Below are 21,707 nucleotides of genomic sequence, written 5' to 3'. Positions count from 1 at the left end.
TCTTGGCTCTCCATTTATTTTCTCCCTCCAGCCAGAGGCATTAGCTTTTTTCGTTTCTTTAGCCAATGTCTCCACTCTCTGCATCCAGTTCAAGCAGCCCAAGTTTTTGGTCTGCTGAAGAGTTAATGCAGCATAGCTTTTCTTCTACTCTCCTATACATGAAGCAGGCACAGAGCTCAGAAGATTCTTTCAATGAAATATTAATGCTGACTATGTTTTGTGTGAGAGACTGTGCCAAGCATTAGGAATACAATGGTGACCAAGACTGTTGTGTATGGTTATAATAGGAAAATGGAGTGTGCCTCATTCAACCTCAGTTTCTCTCTTGCTTCTCATTCTTTCTCTCACTTAAACACCAGAGGGAAAGGAAATTTACATTAGACACCTGTATCCCTAGCATATTCACATGTCTCACCCAGTTTAAAATAACCCTCCTAAGAAAGCAATGTTATCCACATCTAACAATAAGGACTGTAGTCTCAGAAACATACATGCATTTGTCCAACCTCAACATAAGATGGCCAGAAAAGATTAAATTGGGTTTCAAGTTAATGTCTAACTCCCAAAGCACACATTTTCATGATACACTGCTTCTTGGAATGGAAAAAAACAAACTCACTCACTGAAGCTACAGGAGAAATCTCTAGTCATGCATGAGAGCTATCAAAAAAAAAAAAAAGATTCTACCAGATCATTCTGGTCATCCTGAGGATTTGTTGGGATAGAAAGGGAAGCCAGTGGTGACTTGGACAAGACCTGGGGAGGGAGTAGTGATTTGTAAAGGAGATGGATGGCGCTGAACGCTCAAGCTCTCCTGAGCATTTGCCACCTAAGTGAGGGTCTAGGGAGGATTTTCCTTCCTCCTTTCCTGGCCCTGAATGGCCTGTGTGACCTGAAATGCAAACAGACCACAATATACACAATTTGAAGTATGAGTTTTAATGTATTGAAATAGTGACCAATAGTTTACCTTCAGTCTAAGGCTGGGTCCAATACTCTGCATTTCTAACAAACCCCTAGGTTCTGCTGATGCTGCTGGTACCAAATCACACATTGAATAGTAAGGTTCTAAAGAAGAGGTGAACATTCTCTTCTATATCCTTAGACTCTTTTTTTTAATTATTAGATTGAATTATTTGAAATTGCCATTTATATAGGTTAAAAATGGTCCAATATCAGCAATTTCATATGCTACAACTAAATAAGTTACTATAATCAATATTTTAATTTGCCTGTTAGAGTCAAATAGGTTGCTAGGTGTCAAAACACATTTCCAGTTGACAAAATTATATGGCATGTGTAGTTGATGAAAAATACCATAGAGAGTGTTAACAGAAAAGTAAGAAAAATATGGATGAACATGAGTTTGCTGATAATATTCTAACAGGAAATTATTCATTGTAGGTGATTCTATAACCCGCAATGATGTTCATAGGAGACATACTGCTGTTATTCAAGTTACTGAAGGGATAGAAATATAGTTCCAAAGGCCACTGGACACAAACTGCACACACAGTTCTATGTTGCCTGGGTTTTATGCCAAAATGGTGTTTTTCCAAGCCTGATCATCTCCATCTTTATCTGCCTGTTTCTACAATAGATTTGTTTGGCTCACTTTGGTTCTCTAGGCATGCCAGCTCGTAAATGCTCATGTGCTTCATCTACTCTGTTTTTATGTCACATCTGTAAACAGAAGATAGGTGACAAATATGACAGCAACACATATCATAACAATCACTATTTATTCAGGTGAATTGTGTGGGCAGTGGAAGTTGTGTGTTCCATATTACTCAGATGATCATCCCAACAATAGGATACATAGGAACAGAGTACTGAAGAAATATTACCAGGTTTTTATTGTATTATGCATATGAGTAAACTTTGTAAGCTTTATAATACATGACTTGGAAAGAGGCAAAGGAGAAGTACTAAGGAAAATTTTCTCCCACTGAAGTAATGAGATCCCTAACATTATTGGGAATTCCTCATTAAGTCAGACAAGCCTAAATATTTTCCAAGAAAATATCGTAGGTATGATTCATTCATTTTCATCATTCAGCATTCAATAGATGTTAATTATCTAACAAGTGCCAGGAACTTGCTAAGTTCTAGAAATAAAAAAGTGCTTAAAACATAGTCTTAGACATCCATGGAGAGGAATAATGATACTTGTAGCATAATGAGACTTAGTATATTCAGAACAGAGCTATAGAATTATAAAAATCATTTTAGCTATTCTTTTTATATTAAAAACATGTTCCAGAGAAATTATTGAAACACAGATACTACAAATTCAAAGATCTGCATGTAGGCAAATTCTATCCCCCCTTCAAAAAAAGATCTTTAAATACTTTTTCTTTAAATTTCTGAGAAATAATCCACCTTGTTTAGGAAATTAAGATTGGATTTGTGTCTGTTAGCAGAATATAACCAATTTACAGATCACCATCTTTCTTCACAGGAAAGCAACTTCTGCAAATTCCCAATTAAATTAGAATCAAGTGATTAGCTTTTTTGGTTACAGGGTCTTAAATATCAAAGCATTATCTAGTCACTAAGGGAGATATTAAACCAACAGGTCAAAGTGGAGTCAGCTAATTAAAACCTGAGACAGAGTAAGAAGGAAACTTCAGAAGGGTTGTTATGCCCTGGAAAAACAGTTCTGAAGTACCCTGGGGACCTTTCTAATAACAGAGCAGCATTCATGCTTCATCTAACAGGGAGGTACCTGAATACCACAGAGTGAACCTCTTTATAATTAACCTTCTCAGCATATCTTATTTTCTTTAATCACTTGCAATATATCCCAAGATGATTTTAAAATAATGACAATAGACATTTATTCAACATATACTGCTATAAGCATTTTTCCAATTTACTAGTATAGAATAGAGCCTACCAGTCTATAATCTCTGATTGTATAGTTTATTGAACTGTCAGGATTTCAATGAGTTGGAGTTATTTTAAATCAAGATGATTTAAAATCCGATGACTTCAAACCTCTCCAAATATTGGACTCTACCTTTCCTATGGTTTTCCCATAATTAAGACTTGATTATTGCTTGTCAATGAATATGAAAACTAACATGATATTCCCAGCAGGAAGCATTACTACATCAAAAATAGAAGAAAGAATCTTCCTTGGCTTGTGCAGATTAAATGAGTAACAAGGCAGGTAAAGATCCTTTTGAACTATCCATGTGAACAAATTATGGTAATGAATGAATAAGCCTGAGGCAAATCAAAACAGAAATGTAGATCAGGAAATATTTGAGGTAAATCACATGATGCCAGGGCAACCCATACTTACTGTATCTTGCATAATGAACGATGAGTCCAATGCACACTGCCAGGACAATTAAGGAAATAAAGGTGATGAGGCCAATAACCCAGGGCTCCAGACAAGCCCTCTTCCTGGCTCTCACCACAGATGACCTGAAAAAGAAAGCAAACGGGTGGATTATATTATAGTATACACCACACCCACTCCTTAGGTGAAACACATATTCCTGGTGAATTAATTCAGGACACTCAGAAGGAAGAGTACTGTATTGGTTTAAAACATACCCCAATCCCTGCTGAAGCCATTCCTGGCTCTGGTTGCCTGCCCTTAGGCACGTAATTTGATTTCTCTGTGCCTCAGTTTCCTTGCTCAAAAAATGAAGATGATAATGATAGCACCAGTCTCAGAGGATTATCATTAAGGATTAAATGAATTACTGTAGGTCAAGTGCCTACAACAGTATCTAGCATGTAGCAAGTGCAATGTAAGAGTTCGCTATGATTTACTGAGTGGTCACATGCAAGCTACTTTCAGGCACTGTACAAGCTATGAAATGTTTAAAGCCTGTTTCCATCATAGAGTTTTAAATGGCCTATGATACTTATTAGGGCTTCCTTGATGGCTCAGTGAAGTAAAAAATCTGCCTGCAATGCAACAGACACAGGGGATGCAGGTTGAAGCCCTAGGACTGGAAGAGCTGGAGAAGGAAAAGGCAACCCATTCCAGTATTCTCGCCTGGAAAAGAATTCCTCCCATGGACAGAGGAGTCTTGGTGGGCTACAGGCCAAAGGGCTGCAAACAGTTGGGTTCAACTGAGTGACTAAACACACAGACCAGCAGGGAACTCCCTAAATCCTAAACTTTTGGGCTTCACAAGTGGCACTAGTGGTAAAGAACCTCCTTGCCAATACAGGAGACACTCAATCTCTGGGTCAGGAAGATCCCACAGAGTCAAACATGACTGAAGCGACTTAGCATGCACATGATATATGTTACAGCTTGAACCGTATCAGGTTCCAGGCGAAGCTACAAATTCTATTCTCGTAATATTTTTCTGAAACAAACTTCAAGGATACACATAACTCTAGAGAAGAACCAGAGTTCTTTTCTACAGAGCCAGAGTGTTTGAACTGATGTTTACCTCTAAACTTCAGCAATGCTGCAGGAAATCCCCTCTGCATAAAACTTTCTCAACCGCTCCCATTTGTTCTGCTTTCAAAAATAAGTTACTGAGAAATGCTGATCAACCTGCTTTTTGTTTGATTAATGAAGTTACCATTCCCTTGTGTTACAATAGCTTCTAAACAAACTCAAAAGTTAGAGAAAATGAAAAGTCAGAGTGGGCCCAGTTGTTGAATCACGATGCTGTTATTTTCCATTTCTAGGGGTATTTATCATGCTGGTAGAAACAAGGCATGTGTTCTTATCTCCACAGAAGTCTGGTACATGAGCACTGGGGGAAAGAACAGGGTTATCCTGGAGGACCACATGGGGTGGATTCAGAATAAAGAGAATTCCAAGTCCAACCCTTTCCTTACCAGCTTGGACAAGTTCTTTAGACCCTGATCTAAGTTCCGCCATCTGGCAATAAGTGACATGCCACCCACTGTCTAAAGCACGTGGTTGATTCTAGGACCCTGAATGAAATCATGAATGTGAAAACTTCTTGAAAATTGTGAAGAATTTTACAGTAAATAATTGTTGCTTACAGAAATCAAGGGGACTCCATTTCCTGGTGATCCAAAACTTGTTGTTTAGTCACTAAGTCATATCCAATTCTTTTGTGACCCCATGGACTGTAGCCCGCCAGGCTCCTCTGTCCATGGGATTTCCCAGGCAAGAATACTGGAATGGGTTGCCTCCTCCAGGGGATCTTCTGGACCCAAGGATTAAACCCACATCTCTGCTTTAGCAGGTGGATTCTTTACCACTGGGCCACCAGGGAAGCTTGATACAGGACTAGGAAGTGGTCTGATCATTTTGGTCGCTGGCACACCTTCATCCCATCTTGACTCTGTCTCAATGTCCTGTTCAGTGGGAACACTGTCACAGAAGTCGACAGTGTCATCACTACAGACCTCTGCCCCTGCTGAAGTCACTGGGATGTAGTGAAGGCTCCAGGGATCTACTTGGTCTCCTCCCTTGGTTCTGTGATTTCGCCATGGGGCTATAGCCAAGGAAACTTTATCTTCCTCTCCCCAGTCTCTTCCATCTCCAGTTCTCCTTTAAATGGGATTCCAAACACCTGTTCCTAGAATGACAATTACTGAAGTATAAAAAGACTTCTCCACTTCTGCATATTTCTTATGTGAAGACGTGCCTGAGATGCTTATAAACTGATTCCTGTCCCTCCATCCCTGAATGCTTGCTATTCACTTGCAGAAGAAAGGAGATGTGCACAGCAGACATAAGCAAAATGTTAGAGGGAATGTGGGGAGGGAAAGGCTTCTTAACTAATTTCAACACATGCCAGATGAAGAATATAATTTGTAATTATAGGAAACAATTGATATAATCATCAAATGAAAATATAAAATTGTGAAATATAAGACAGAAGTTATATTTATTCTACAATAACTTTTCATTGAGATAGAAAATTTGAAAGTGCAGCCACTAAATTTATGAGGTAGTATTTACCTGTATCAGCATACAAAAGGCCAATAAACTATTTTAATGAAAAACTGTTGCAGAATAATATGCATCCTATGTTTGGCTTTTGTAAATGTTAATAATAAAAATACATGTGTGTGTGCAGAGAGAAGTATATTAGAAAAACACAAAATTTTTAATAGTAAGTGAAATAAAAGTAAGTGAGCAACTTTTAACTTATGTATTTTTTATGTTATGATGGATTCTTTTTAAAAGGAGATATCATGGCTTTCAAATAAATGAGAGAGAGAGAAACTAAGGTGGACAGTTATACATGTCTTTTTAAAAAAATTTGATTATAGTTGCTTTATAATGTGTTAGTTTCTGCTGTATAGCAAAGTGAATCAGCTATATGTGTACACGTATCCCCTCCCTCTTGAACTTTCCTCCCATCCTCCCCACCCAATCCTCTCTGGGTCATAGCACTGAACTGAGCTTCCTGTGCTATACACCAGCTTCCCATTAGCTAACTATTTTACACGTGATAGTGTATATATATCAATGCTACTCTCTCCATTTGTCCTACCCTTTCCTTCCCCCACCCATGTCTACATGTCCATTCTTTACATCTGCATCTCTATTTATGCCCTGCAAATAGATTCAGCTGTACCCTTTTTCTAGATTCCATATATATGCTTTAATATACGTGTCTTTTCATGGAATTCCTATCACTAACCTGTTTGAGATACTACTGCATTTTCTGTTCCTCTCTTCCACCTTTCAAAACTATTTTAGAGATGCTCTGTCTTTGGTGGCTTTGAGGGAAATAATAGGGATAACATAGAATAAACCAAGAGAATCCATAAAAAACACTCTGAATAAACAATTAAGAGAGTATGTTTTTTATTCTGACCACCAGCTTATTTATTGTACAGTGTGATACCAGAAGATTCCATTCTCTCCCTTATTTTCTGCATATGAAAGACAAGGATAAGAACTACAGTCCCTTCCTAACTTGATAAGCTCTTAGAGAGAGAAATGATGAAGTATTTTATTACTTTGAGCTGTCAAGCAGAAAATCATTGTACAAATAGTAAGAATTACTATTATCATTATTTTAATTATTAATAATAATGGCAGTGGCCATATTCCTGATTTTTTGTCATTGGAAACATCTCTTCCCTTCCCTTCCCATCCTGATTTCCAAGTAGAAAATCATTGTACAAATAGTAAGAATTATTATTATCATTATTTTAATTATTAATAATAATGGCAGTGACCATATTACTGAGATTTTGTCATTGGAAACATCTCTTCCTTTCCCTGTATGGCATTGCTTTTCAAACTGATTCACCCTGTTTCTTAATTACTTTTCTGTTTGCTCTCTCAGCGAGTGATTCAGTGTTGAATTGCTCCAAATTAGATGTAGTGGGAATGTGTTCCAAAAAAATGGAGGAATAAATCTATTTTACGTATCAACAGACACTTGTGTAATTAACCCCTTCCTGCACATAAACCCTTGTTCAGTTATAATTGGGATCTGTTGAAAATAATCTGAACCTCCTCGTGTAAAACCACCTTCAGATAGACTAGATAAATTCCAATAACTTCAGTGGTATCAAATTTCCTTCTTTCTAAGATTTTTCTTTTCAACTGAGGACATGTTTAACTAGACAGTGAATGTAACAGGTGAATATAGCAGTTAAAATATAGTTATATATGTGGCAAAAAAATATGGTTATGTATAGTGGTAAAAAACCCCACCTGCCAATGCAGGAGACTTGAGATTTGGGTTTGATCCCTTGGTCAGGAAGAGACCCTGGAGGAGGATATGGCAATCCACTCCAGTGATCTTGGAGAATCCCATGGACAGAGGAACCTGGTGGCCTACAGTCCACAGGGTCTCACAGAGTTGGACATGACTGAAGAGACTTAGCCCAGCACGGCATATTTTTATAAGTCCCAAAGTGCCAGAAAACAAGTCTAGAGTTGCATTATCATGATCACTTCTTAATGTGTCATTTTCTAGAATAGTATAAAAAGAAAAGCAGGAGCATTAACAAAAACGTGAGGGGGAAAAAAGCATTTATACTACTGCAAATAAACCTCATGGCAAGCATTGGAGACCCATACAACAAGTCTCACAGTGCTTCAGAGGAAAGTTTACCAAAACAAATGCCAATGTAAAACTACCACAATGGACTGATTAATAACGGACATTGAACTTGTTCTCCACTCTCTGTAAGGGTGGTGGTGGTTTAGTTGCTAAGTTGTGTCCGACTCTTGCGACCACATGGACTGTAGCCTGCCAGGCTCCTCTGTCCATGGGATTTTTCAGGCAAGTGGGTTGCCATTTCCTTCTCCAGGGGATCTTCCTGACCCAGGAATTGAACCTGGATCTCCTGCATTGCAGGCAGATTCTTTACTGACTGAGCTATGAGGGAAGCCCCTTCTGTAAGGGTAAGCAGTGCTAATATTCTTAGCTGGAATGTTTCATCTGCTCAGTCCAGTTGAGCTGTTTTGAATGATCATGTGCACGATGTCTATAAATCTGATGATCCCAATACATTATTAACTCTTTAAGCCACAGATCAGCGAAGTTTTTGGTGAAGGCCACATAGTAACTGCAGACCCCTTCTGGTTCAGCGGGTAAAGTATCCTCCTGCAATGTGGGAGACCTGGGTTCGATTCCTGGGTTGGGAAGATCCCTGGAGAAGGGAAAGGCTACCCACTGCAGTATTCTGACCTGGAGAATTCCATGGACTGTATAGTCCATGGGGTCGCAAAGAGTTGACAGGACTGAGCAACTTTCACTTTTACTTTCATAGTAACTTTAACAAATTTCTGTGAAGGTCCCATAGTAACTGTAGCAGATTTCTGGGTTTCTATTGCAATTAGTCAGCTACGCCATTGTAGTGTAAAAGCAGCTACAGCTAATATATACAAAAATGAACACGGCTGTGTTCCATAAAACTTTATTTCTGCGCACTGAAATTTGAATTTTGTATAATTTTCACTTATAAAATTTTTTTTTAATTCATTTCAACCATTTAAAAGCTATAATTCTTAGCTCAAGCACTGTACAAAAACAGATGGTGGGCCAGGTTTGGCTCTTGGGCCATAGATTACTGATGGCTGTTGTAAGCCCTGTCCTACAAGTCAGTGTTAATTGTATTGAGAACTTATAATAATCTTTGCATTTTTTCATCTCAATTACATGGCAAGTCTAATGTAACATGTCTCTAAAGCCATTACCACTGACCTTGTTCTGACAATTCTCACTAAAACTCATCCTACAGCTTATTTCCCTAATCTCTAAATCATTGTCCATTACAGTACACTGTTCTTCTGGAAATGATAGAGCCAGTGACTGAAACCACTTGAAATCCAAGTTGGCCTCAGGTGGCCTGGCATTCCCCTTCTTCCCCATGAGCTTTCTGGCTCTTTGTCTTTGCTCCTGCTACCTCCTATATAGAGTAACTTAGAGTTTGTATTTGCTTTCATCATAGACGCCTCTGTATACATAAGATTCAGTTCAGAAAAGTCCCCTCCACTTCAGTAAGTTTTATTCACCCCTAAGTGTCACATCAGAATATACATTTTGAGTTCCCTTGAGGACAATGTCTGAGTCTTACTTATCTCTCTTCTCTGACCACTCTGCTGCTCAAGATACATTCACAGAGGGAATTGAATAGAAGTTGATTACTCCAAATTGAACTGACCATTTGTCAGTACCACAGTATGGGTTTTAACCTCCTGTCTTTCATAGCACTTCTGGTCTGCCTCAGCCTTACACAACAAACTGGAATATTACACACAGGAAAGGATAAGTCAGTCCTTATGAAGACTATTTACTATTTAAGTAAAGCCTGATTTTCATAAAACACTTTAATGTAATAATTAAACTTTGTGGTTAATATGTTTATTTTACCTGTTTAAAATGTATAATTTTCCAACTGTGATCTTACCTATCTACTGTAAAGTATTATTGTAGCACAGAAAAGTGATAAATTAAAATAAGGGGACATTAATTTCAGGAGACATATATTATTTGGGGTCATTAAATGTCTGTACATAATTAGGACATCCAAACAAAAAACAAAAGCATAAGATACCACAATGAAGTAACAGCATAGTCCCTTATGACGTTCTCATCCTCATGTTCAGTTGCTAAGTGGTATCCGACTCTTTGTGACCCCATAGCTGCCTCTCTAGCTCAGTGGTAAAGAATTCACCTGCCAATGCAGGAGACATTGGTTCGGTCCCTTGGTTGGGAAGATCTCCTGGTCAGAAAGATCCCCTGGAGGAGGAAACAGCAACCCACTCCAGTATTCTTGCTTGGAAAATCCCATGGACAAAGGAGCCTGGCAGGCTACAGTCCATGGGGTCACACAGAGTCGAACACAACTGAGCATACAACTTTTGACATTACCAGTTCCCTAAGTCAGTGCTTCAGTTTTAAAATATCAATTGAAAAAAAATTGAAAAAAAATCAATTGATAAATATTGATTCAGGTTTTATTTTATATTTAGCTCATTTCTCTACATCATAGAGTGTGCCTGCTTGTTTCACCCACACAAATACTTCAGATGCTTTGTCCTTTGTGGAAGACTTGTATCAACAGGTACTGGTGAGATCTCCAGTTATGAGATTAGAGTCTTACTATAAACTAGAACAAGACTATTAAAATGTCCAAGGTGGAACTAAAATTTTGAATCTATGTTCATGGATCATATGTTTTCATTGCCATGTCTTGTTTTTTTTAAGAAATACCAATGCATTACTCCTTATAAAGTTACAAATAACATGTTTGTGTTGTGTCCACTGTTATACAAATATACATATAAATTATCTGATAGCATCAGCCAGACCCTTGGACTGAATTATGTGTTCATTTCCTACAATAATAACTATGAATAGTTCGCAAAGAGAAGTTACATTCATAACAAAGTAGTAATCTAATTTCTAGACAGGTGTTTCCATTTTCTTTCTATAGCACCAAGATAAATGGTGGGAAGCTCATTGTTTCTATTATAAATGTTTTTATTTATATTCTACCTTGTTCTAGATTGACTTAAGGTACCCCCATAAAGACACATGGGTGGCTCAGATGATAAAGCATCCGCCTGCAATGCAGGAGACCCGGGCTCAATTCCTGGGTCGAGAAGATCCTCTGGAGAAGGGAATGGTTACCCACTCCAGTAGACACATACTTACATTTATATAATTATTAAAGTATATATAGTATTAAATTACATTTGTATATGGTTTTATTTAGAGATGCAGGAAGAAAGTGAAAACACAAAATGAGAATAGTACTAAAACTGCTTATCATAATTCCCCATCTGGATACTTCCATAAGTCAGACCACAAAATTTGAAGCTTTCTAGCAGCCAACTCAAAAACAAAACAAGGAAAACAAATAAACCCTGTTCAAGTGCATTCTTCATAGTACCCATAAGATAAAAGCTGAACACTTATTCGGCTGCAGTGCAATTCTTTTAGATTCTAACAGAAAGAATATTCTGTAATGTCATGAACAATATTCTCCATAATATTCTTAGCATAGAAACAAAAATTATAATGCTCTTTTTATTATAAAACTAAGTGTTTTATAATACTCTTAGTATGTTCCTCAATACTGGAAAATACCACCAATTATTGTTCAGTGAAAACAATTTTATGTTGGGGGAGCAATGTGAAATTATTTATACCAAGCTCTGAGATAATTTTTTAAAATATCTAACAACACTTCACTAATTATTGAAGTGGCTCTGTGTGGCATTTTCACATTATAAAGAAGCTAAAAGTTATTAAAATCATAGACATAAGAATACAGTTTTACTGAGTGCAGTAGTAAATTTTTAAGAAGCATTGTATTACTTAATTCAATAGTAAGTTTTTAGTAAATGTTGGAAAAGACAGAAAGCCCTACCACTAACTGTGGTAAAACCCATAGCTTAATGATTCTTGTATTTGACCATAAAACTCAAGTGATAATATCTTTCATCCTGCCTACATTAAAAGGAATTTGTGATTACACATATGGTATCATCAGACTTTTTTGGACACGTGTATTATATAAGCATTAATGACAATTCAACAGTAAGGAATGTCTCTGATCTCAACTGTGTTATCAACCATCTCTTTATTAAGTTCCCAGCCAGATATGGTGTAGCACAGGAAACTACAAATTGAGATTTAGGTTGGCACTCTGCCTGACCTCTAGAAATTTATAGTCACAGATAGATGGGGTACAAAAATTTGAAGATCGCATTAAGTAAATAGATATGGGTCTATATTCTTATAAAATGAGTTAGTTTAGTCCTTAATTGCAGTAAAATATTTGCTTTATTTTCTTCAAACTCTTTCCAGGTCAACATAGTAAATCAAAATGACCTGAGTAGGCAATTTTAAAAGCAGCAGTTTCACACAGAAATGTTGATGAGACGTCATTGCAGCTAGCCATAGGGAATTGTATGCATTTGAAAATGTGGAAGAAAAATAAGCATCAACAGGGAGTGCAGGAATAATTTTGTCAGGAGTATCAGAAGAAAAAATGATTGAGAAACCTGAGCCAGAGACATTCTTGAAGCTGCTAATGTACAGCACTGACTTTCAGAATTTTTTGTAGCTTTAGATGTCCTCCTACCAAACCTTTCCCATGACTTTGTCTAGATGCCTCTTATAACAGTTCACATGATGTAGCAGAAATAACTCTGAACTGAAAGACCAGTGACCTGTGTCTCTGTATTAGAGCTTTTATTTAAGAACTAAGTCCTTTCATATAAATGCTAAGTTTCTCAGATGAGAAATCTGAGAGCAAATTCAATATCCCAGAAGTTCCAGCAACCCATAATTTCTAATTTAAATGATGTTGAATATGCTCTCATTTTCTTCATTTGTAGGAAACATTTGGAAGTTTAATTGATCTACATATGCTTTAGTTTCCACCAAAGCTAGTGTTCCATACCTCAAATAACCTAAGAAATGTTCAACATTATTACAGTTAAAATTCACAATTTGCTAAGCAATCAACTTTAGCATAATTTTTCACATGTATAATTTTTCTGATGGCTGCTGCCAGATTATTTGGCATGGTCAAATTACAGGTCTGCAAGTCATTTGAAATAATCTGAGTTTTATATGAGGAAGTCATAAAATTTCTTGACTACTTACATCCTAAGCCAGTTTTAAAAGTCCCAAACTTGTAAAATTGCATCTTGTGCAAATCTTGATGGGCCTTAAAATTAGAATGTGCCAGCTGGAACATGTGCGACTCTTTGGTGTCCTCCTCATTGCTGTTTCCCTGGCAAGCACTGTATGCCATATACAAAGAATCCCTTAGAAAATCTAGAAGTTTATATACATAATAAAACCCATATGAATTATTTTAACAATGAGGAAGAATTGGAAAATGTATGGATTCTGTTAATGTTTATATTATTCTTACAAAAGTCGGATTTTTGGTTAGTGAATTTCCTGCACCAATTGCTAACCTATAATATAATGGATGTATTGAGTTTTAACTTTTGGATGGAACACAAATTTGTAAAATTAATCATTGGATTATATACTCACCTTAACTTAGTTATAATTTAATGTATTGTTATTGTATAGTAGCAGTGAAATATGCTCAGATTCATAAGGTAGAATTAATAGTCCAAATTAATACCATAAAAGTATAAGAAAAGTATTATCTTATCCAAAAGAACTAAATATTTTCAGTCACCAATGTCTGTAGCTTTAATTCACATCTAAATGCTGATGGCTACCAAATCTGTAAATGCAGATCACTTGTCTAAACTTCATACCCATATGTCTATCTGCCTACTGTTCACAACAGGACATACCTCTCATCATTCAAATTTAGCATGTCTGTGCTAGAGACTCATAGGTTCCTATCCCAAATATTTTCCTTAGTTGTAGAATCTTTGATTTCTGGTTGGACATATGGCCCCCTGGAAATTAGAAGAGTGTCCCTTCTTCATGAGTCTCCATATGGATTTGAGTTCTGACCAATGGAGTCTCTATCCCAGTGGGTAGAATCCTAATGTGCTAGTTGGAGTTCAGGCAATCACACTGACCCATGATTGGAAGGCTATATGTTCATGCCCCTGGGACAGCACAGCAATGGAAACCTGGATTCCTAAATACTTGGTGAATCTCCCTATCAGCCATTACTTGCCTAACTCCAGACTTGCCTTACATTAAACTGAAATAAAATGATATTTTATATAAGACACTTTAAGTTTCCTACCAGTCATAGCTGAACTGGAACTAATCTATTATGCAAAACATATTAGTTGCAATCAAGGTAAATTGTGATTTTTTAATGTAATTATCTTTGTGACAAGAGGACATTCAAGAAATATGTTTACTAAATTACCTTGAAAGTTTTATATATGAGAGGTACATAAAGTATTTTACTTAGTATTCTCTGGCCACACAATTTTGAGATACAAGTAATAAGTCTGATGCTAATAAATAAGGAAACCAAGATTCCACTTAGGATTCATTGTAACAAATTCTATGACTTTATGCAAATAACTTCTATTTTCTTGTTTAGTGGATATAGGTCTGGGCTTTGGAGTCAAACAGCTTGGGTTTAGGCCCAGTTCTACTTCTCACTTGCTGCAAGCAAGTTACTCTCTGTAGGTCTACATTTCCCCTACTATAAATAGAGATAACGATAGAACCTAACTGTATGGTTCTTCTAAGTGTTGATGAAATAACACATATATAGCAATTGGCATCATGACACGTAAACAGTACATGGTCAACAAATGCTGACTTTGTCATTATTCCTCCTTCATAATGAAGAATTAAGTTGCTTTCAAAGCAGGTTGAAACAATCCCTCAAATTTCCTCATGTGCCTGAGGGAATAAGGAGATGATAGAGCAGGTAAGGCCTCCAAGTCTCAGTCCCACTCCACCCATAGCAACACTGCTCCATAAAGCAGGGGTTTGCATGAATCTTGTGTGTAAATAGATGGGGAAACAGTGAGAGACTTTACTTTCCTGGGCTCCAAAATCACTGCAGATGGTGACTGCAGCCATTAAATTAAAAGGCGCTTGCTCCTTGGAGGAAAAGCTATGACAAACTTTGACAACATATTAAAAAGCAGAGACATTACTTTGCTGACAAAGGTCCATCTAGTCAAAGCTATGGTTTTTCCAGCAGTCATGTATGGATGTGAGAGTTGGACCATAAAGAAAGCTAAGTGCCAAAAAAAAAAAAAAAAAGAAAGAAAGCTAAACGCTGACGAATTGAAGCTTTTGAACTGTGGTGTTGGAGAAGACCCTTGAGAGTCCCTTTGACTGCAAGGAGATCCAACCAGTCCATCCTAAAGGAGATCAGTCCTGAATATTCACTGGAAGGACTGATGCTGAAGCTGAAACTCCAATACTTTGGCCACCTGATGTGAAGAACTGACAAGTTGAAAAAGATGCTAATGCTGAAAAAGACTGAAGGCAGGAGAAGGGGATGACAGAGGATGAGATGATTGGATGGCATCACAAACTTGATAGACATTATTTGAGCAAGCTCTGGGAGTTGGTGATGGACAGGAAAGCCTGGCGTGCTGCAGTCTATGGGGTTGCAAAGAGGTGGACATGATTGAGCAACTGAACTGAACTGACCTGTGTGTAAAAAGGATTCAACTGGTAAAGAAAATGTGTAAAAGGACTCATCTTCGGAGCTGTCTAGCTCTAAAAATCTGTAAATCAAGCCAATGGTCAGCCATGAAGTATCCAGTTTAGTGCAAAGCTTTAGAACTTTACTTAAAAAGCCCAAATCTAGCTTTGCTGTTGGGTCCGGTAATATATATCCAAGTGCTTAATTACGACTTGAATGTATTTTAAGGTTTGAAAGATTTCTTTGAAATATTTTAGATGTATTATTATTATCTTTGCTATTTTCTGGACTAGGAAAGTTGAGACACTAAGGTTAAGCTAATTATTTAAAGAGCAAGGAAAGTTATCTCTGCTTAACCTAGAGAGTGGGCTTCCTTGGTGGCTCAGATGATAAGAGAATCCACCCACAGTGCAGGTTCGATCCCTGGGTTGGGAAGATTCCTTGGAGGAGGACATGGCAACCCACTCCAATATTCTTGCTTGGAGAATCCCATGGACAGAGGAGCCTGGTGGGCTACAGTCCATGGGGTTGCAAAGAGTCAGACATGACTGAGCGACTAAGCACACAGTACAACCAGGAGAGCAGTTGAGATTCCAGGGATGTGGTGGTGGCAGCAGGGAGTATTAGAGAGTTCAGGCCCAGAGTTAGAGATGTATGTTCGAACTCCAGTTCTACCAATCACTTAGAGATTTGGAAGTCTCAGTCTTCCTAATCTTTAGTTTTCCTATCTGTAAAATCATGATCATATTAAAATTGTCTGCCTCACAGTTCTTGATAGGTTTCAAATAAGAATATATGTTAAAAAAAAAGAGTATGTTGAAATTTTTTATAAAAAACATATATACATATATAATACTTCCATACATATGTATATACCTATGTATCCTACTATATATACATATATATATCTTCTGAATTTTACTATGACCTGATAAGCTTTTAATGTGCAATGATCAATTTTTTGAAGTCCATACATTTCTACACAAACTCAAATGGCAATAATAACAACAGCAACAATAATATCTCCTGGGTCAGGTAGACACCTGTGTTAGTTTAACTCTTCTACTTGGTAACACTGGACTCAGTACACAGGTGAACTGGGAGGACAGATTCCATCTTTAGTATTGACTGACTCACTCATTCCTGTGATCACATGCGAATGACCTAATCTTTGACTGTGGTATCCCGTAAATTATAGAACACAGAGAGAAATGCTTCCTGTCTACCAGCCTCAGAGGTCTACTTAGAAGACTATCCATTGAATGATAGCACTGTTCCTTGAAAATATAGCTTTTATATCTTTTGATGCATGAGGCAGTTAAATCAGCAGAGCAGTCGCACTACTGAGGTAGATTAGGAGGCATTGTGGGATGGTATAGCATTGTGATTAAGAACCTATGTTTGCAATCAGATAGACCAGAGTTAGGGCTTCCCTGGTAGCTCAGATGATAAAGAATCAGCCTGCAATACCAGATACCCAGGTTTGATCCCTGGGTCAGGAAGATCCCCTGGACAAGGGAATGACAGCCCACTCCAGTATTCTTGCCTGGAGATTCTCATGGACAGATGAGCCTGGCAGGCTATACAGTCCATGGGGTTGCACAGAGTTGGACATGACTGAGCGACCAACACACTCACACACACACACAGACACACAGACCTGGGTTAATTACCAGTTCTGCCATTTATCACCTCTGGGCAAATATTGTTACTTGACTAAGCCTCAGTTTCCTCATCTAGAAAATGGGTATAATAATATAACCATTGTTTTTTTTATAAAGATTAAATGCACATGATATTTTAGAATAGTAGGTAGCACACAGTACATGTGAAACAAATGATGGCAATTATTACTTTGTTCTGTACTGACTCATAGTTCAACCTTAAAGAGTACTAAATCCTTCTGTATCTGCTTCTGCAGCTTCAAAAAAGATATCATCTGACATCTTCAGATGAAAGATTGCAAGACACAGTTTAATGGTGACTATATGATACTTTAGGACTTCCCTGGTGGCTCAGATGGTAAAGCGTCTGCCTACAATGCAGAAGACCCGGGTTCGATCCCTGGGTGGGGAAGATCCTCTGGAGAAGGAAATGGCAACCCACTCCAGTACTCTTGCCTGGAAAATCCCATGGGAGAAGCCTGGTAGGCTACAGTCCATGGGGTCGCAAAGAGTCGGACACGACTGAGCGACTTTACTGCTTACTACTTACTATATGATATTTTAGAATCCAAAGTATCTGATTGCAAACCCTGGTCTATCTGACTGCAAACGTAGGTTCTTAATCACAATGCTATACCATCCCACAATGCCTCCTCTATCTACCTCAGTGGTGCTACTGTTACGCTGATTTAACTGTCTCATGTGTCAAAAGATATAAAAGCTATATTTTCAAGGAACAGTGCTATAATTCAATGGATAGTCTTCTAAGTAGACCTCTGAGGCTGGCAGACAGGAAGCATTTCTATTTTGTTCTTGACAAATATCATGTTTATTCCTATCATCTTGGAGTTATTATTCTAAAATTCTCAGAAATTTCTCAATCATGCAGGCCATGTATGTACATAGGAGAAGACTGGGCTTGTGGGTTCTGGCATGACGTGGTACCTCTGCAGCCCACTTTTCTCTCTCAACCTCTTAAAATTTTCCTATTTTCTAACCCACTCATTTCAAAGCTTTCAAATTATGCTTGAAACTGTGAGACCATTCTTCAAAATTCTCATCCACCATCTTTGATGAGAGCATGTCCAAAGGAGTGCACTTTGAAACATACTTAGCAGAATTCCTCTAAACTCTAATCCTGAGAAAGCCACGAAATGCAGACAGAACCCCCATTTCATCACTTGACAGTCTTAGAAGACCTGCTCCACAACTGCCCAGTGTCCCCATCCTCAAGGATGAAAGCATCAGGCATACTTAGAAATCTCAGCGCTGACAAGAAAGCTGTGATGTTGCTTTATTTTTTGAATGTTTCTCTTTATTTGCATATTATTTTGAAACAAGGATATTTTGGAGGAAAGCAGACAAAAATGAGTAATAACAAAGGTTCACTAGACAGTTACAGTTATTACAGACTAATGAATTTCTTCCATGAAATGGTGTACTAAGATGAACTTGATTTTCACACTATAGCAAATGTTGCAGTCTTTTTTAGAAAGCAATGATATAATTGAATGCTGATCACTTTTGAGATGGTACAGAAAAGTTAGTTCACATTATCTTGTTTAAATACAGAGACAATTTTAAGAAAATTAAGTAAGGACAGTCTATGAATCCTTCAAAACATTTCTAAAGATCAATCAACGAAAACAAAATTATACCACCCTCCTTCCTCCTTTGGTATATATGTCCATTCTTTAATATTAACTGATATTAACTTGTTTCTTTGCCTATACAATATATAAATAGGTATTCCTACACATGCATACACATTTTCTCCATGCATGTATATGCATATGTGTGTATTTTCCATCTCTCTGTTAGAAAGCAAATTTTCCAAAGACTCTTCTTTTAGCTTCCTACACACAATAGACTGTATTATAGTAAAAAGAATACACCACAGAGCCAGAAAGGTCAGGGTCAGTTTCTCGATCCAACACTCACCAGCCCTGAGCTGCAATTATTTTGTCTTTTAAAGGAGAGATCATAATAGCAGCTTCTCAAAGGACTGTCAAAATTAAATCAGATAGCATTTTACAAAAGGTGTAATACATAATATAGGTGCGCAACAAATCAGTTTCCTCCACAAAGAACTTGGTACACAATGAGAACTCATTAAAAGTTGTTACGTGGACCAGGGCTGATCTTGGCTGAAAGAGAACTGACAACAGAGCATTGGACACTGGGAGCACCATCATAAAGCATCTCTGGACCCACACCTCACCCTTCATTATCACTCTCTGTTGACTAATTTCAGGGCAGAAAGGAAGATGGTGCTAGATTCATTTCACATTGAGATTTTTCCCTACAAGCAAACAGATTTTTAACCCAAGTACGACAACCCTCTCTGTCAGACACAGATTACCCAAATTATGCCTGTATCCACCCTCCAGTTTCCCATACATCCTGAAATTATCTTCACTTCCTTAATCATCACTATGTTGTGTAAATGACTACACTTCTCCCTTGGAGGAAAAGGTGACCGGGAAGAGAACACCTCCCATTAAGATATAATTATACCAATTTAAAGAAACCAAAGGGCCACCTCTTTAATAGCTGACCTATTTCCTTTCTACTTTAAGTTCCTTCTGTCTTAAAAGTTCCTTTCTTTTTATGGCTTTACACTGTACCAGTTCTTTACAGTAAATAAGAATGACTCTGTGTAACTTTTAAAAATACAATTCCCATACCTCAACCAGAGATTCATGGGAATTCTTGAATGAGAACTGGACTTTTCTACTTTTAATAAGTACCCAGTGAATTTAATGGAGGGGATCCATGGGTTATAAGTTGAGAGATAATGCTTATCCTACTGAGTAAAAATTAAAGTTGTCCATTTTGTTTCATTTGAATAGTACTGTTTACCTTCATCTGTCTAAACATGTGAAATATTAATGTCTATAAATTCTGTCTGCTGTCAGTGGTTGCTGGTTGTCAGTACTTGCTGGTGAATATAGTCAGCAGACATGTCCATCAATATTATTATATTATTATATATTTATATATTATATTATTATTTAATAAATATATTCTTCTCTTCCCAATCTCTTCCCTGTAAACTTACACCTGAAAAAGTTTTCTTTAACCTTCTGTTGTATTTTTTTGTAAAAGTAATGTGTTGATTTCTTCATGTTCAAAGAACAGTATAAAATCAGAATTTAGAGAAAACAATAGTATTTAAAGAATAATGTTTACCTGATCTGAATTTCTTCTAACTTTTAAATTCTAAAATTCAGTTCAATTCAGTTCAGTGGCTCAGTTGTGTCTGACTCTTTGCAACCCCATGAACTGTAGCACATCAGGCCTCTCTGTCCATCACCAACTCCTGGAGTTCACCCAAACTCATGTCCATTGAGGTGGTGATGCCATCCAACCATCTCATCCTCTGTCGTCCCCTTCTCCTCCCGCTCTCAATCTTTCCCAGCATCAGGGTCTTTTCAAATGAGTCAGCTCTTTGCATCAGGTGACCAAAATATTGGAGTTTCAGCTTCAATATCAGTCCTCCCAATGAACACCCAGGACTGATCTCCTCTAGGATGGACTGGTTGGATCTCTTTGCAGTCCAAGGGACTCTCAAGGGTCTTCTCCAACACCACAGTTCAAAACATCAATTCTTCAGCACTCAGCTTTCTTTATAGTCCAACTGTCACATCTATACATGACTATTGGAAAAACCATAGCCTTGACTAGATGGACCTTTGTTGACAAATAGTGGTTTTCATTTAGAACAGGTAAAGTAGTGAAGGAGCTATGTAGCTGAAGTAGTGAAGAAGTAGTGAAGAAGCATATCAGAAATATGCTTAAAGAAAAAGTAGCAGAGTTCAATGTTATATGCCACCCTGGATGGGAGTAAGGTTTTGGGGAACTTGGATACATGTATATTTATGGCTAAGTCCCTTCACTGTTCACCTCAATCACAACATTGCTAATCGGTTATACCCCAATACAAAATGTTTTTGGTGTTAAAAAAAAGAGGAAAAAAAAAGAAGCATGTCATTTGATAAATCTTTCCATCTGTTTCTGATTTGCCTTCCCAGTTATGAACCAGTGGCCTTAAAAAGAAATCGCCTGTAGAGAATGGAAATCCTTGGGAATAGTCAACGGAAATGAAGAAGGGAAAAGCTTCAGGAGGGCTGATTTCTTGATCTGAGTGCATTTGACACAAATATGTTCAGCTTATGAGAATTCACTGAGTTGTAAAAATATTTAATGCACACTTTCCTATATATACATTATATTTCAGTAAAAAATAAAAACCTGCAACAATCACTGTTAAAAAATGAAATTCCCTTTATATTTCAATATACCTGTTTCTTCAAAGCATTCCAGTTGGCACATTTATTTCAGCAAATGTACATAATAAGTTTAATCCCTTTTCACTCTACCCATTCTCTGAACATCTCCTAGGCTGACTCAAGCATAATTATGCTTCACTTTCTATACAATTTTTAGATCAGGAAGTTTTTGTTTGTTTTCTGTTGAGACATATCTTTCATCTACAATGAAGCAGAACTGAAAGTATTTTTTGCTTCAAAT

The 21,707-nt window shown here is 37.3% G+C and overlaps 1 protein-coding gene and 1 non-coding gene across 2 annotated transcripts in view; one reads left to right on the top strand and one right to left on the bottom strand.

Moving 5' to 3' along the window:
- Positions 1–21,707, bottom strand: part of LOC122696532 (transmembrane protease serine 11E-like) — a 120,831-nt gene that overhangs the window by 36,388 nt on the left and 62,736 nt on the right. The window contains exon 4 of the mRNA XM_043906623.1: positions 3,311–3,435. Coding sequence (XP_043762558.1) covers positions 3,311–3,435 — 125 coding nt within the window. The remainder of the gene's footprint in view (positions 1–3,310; positions 3,436–21,707) is intronic.
- On the top strand, positions 17,515–17,586 carry TRNAC-ACA. Its single transcript has one exon. It is a non-coding gene; the product is annotated as a tRNA-Cys (tRNA).

Source organism: Cervus elaphus, chromosome 6 (genome assembly GCF_910594005.1).
Source record: "Cervus elaphus chromosome 6, mCerEla1.1, whole genome shotgun sequence".
NCBI lineage: Eukaryota > Metazoa > Chordata > Mammalia > Artiodactyla > Cervidae > Cervus > Cervus elaphus.
The sequence above is the reverse complement of the archived record's forward strand: the minus strand, read 5'-3'. Positions and strand labels throughout refer to the sequence as shown.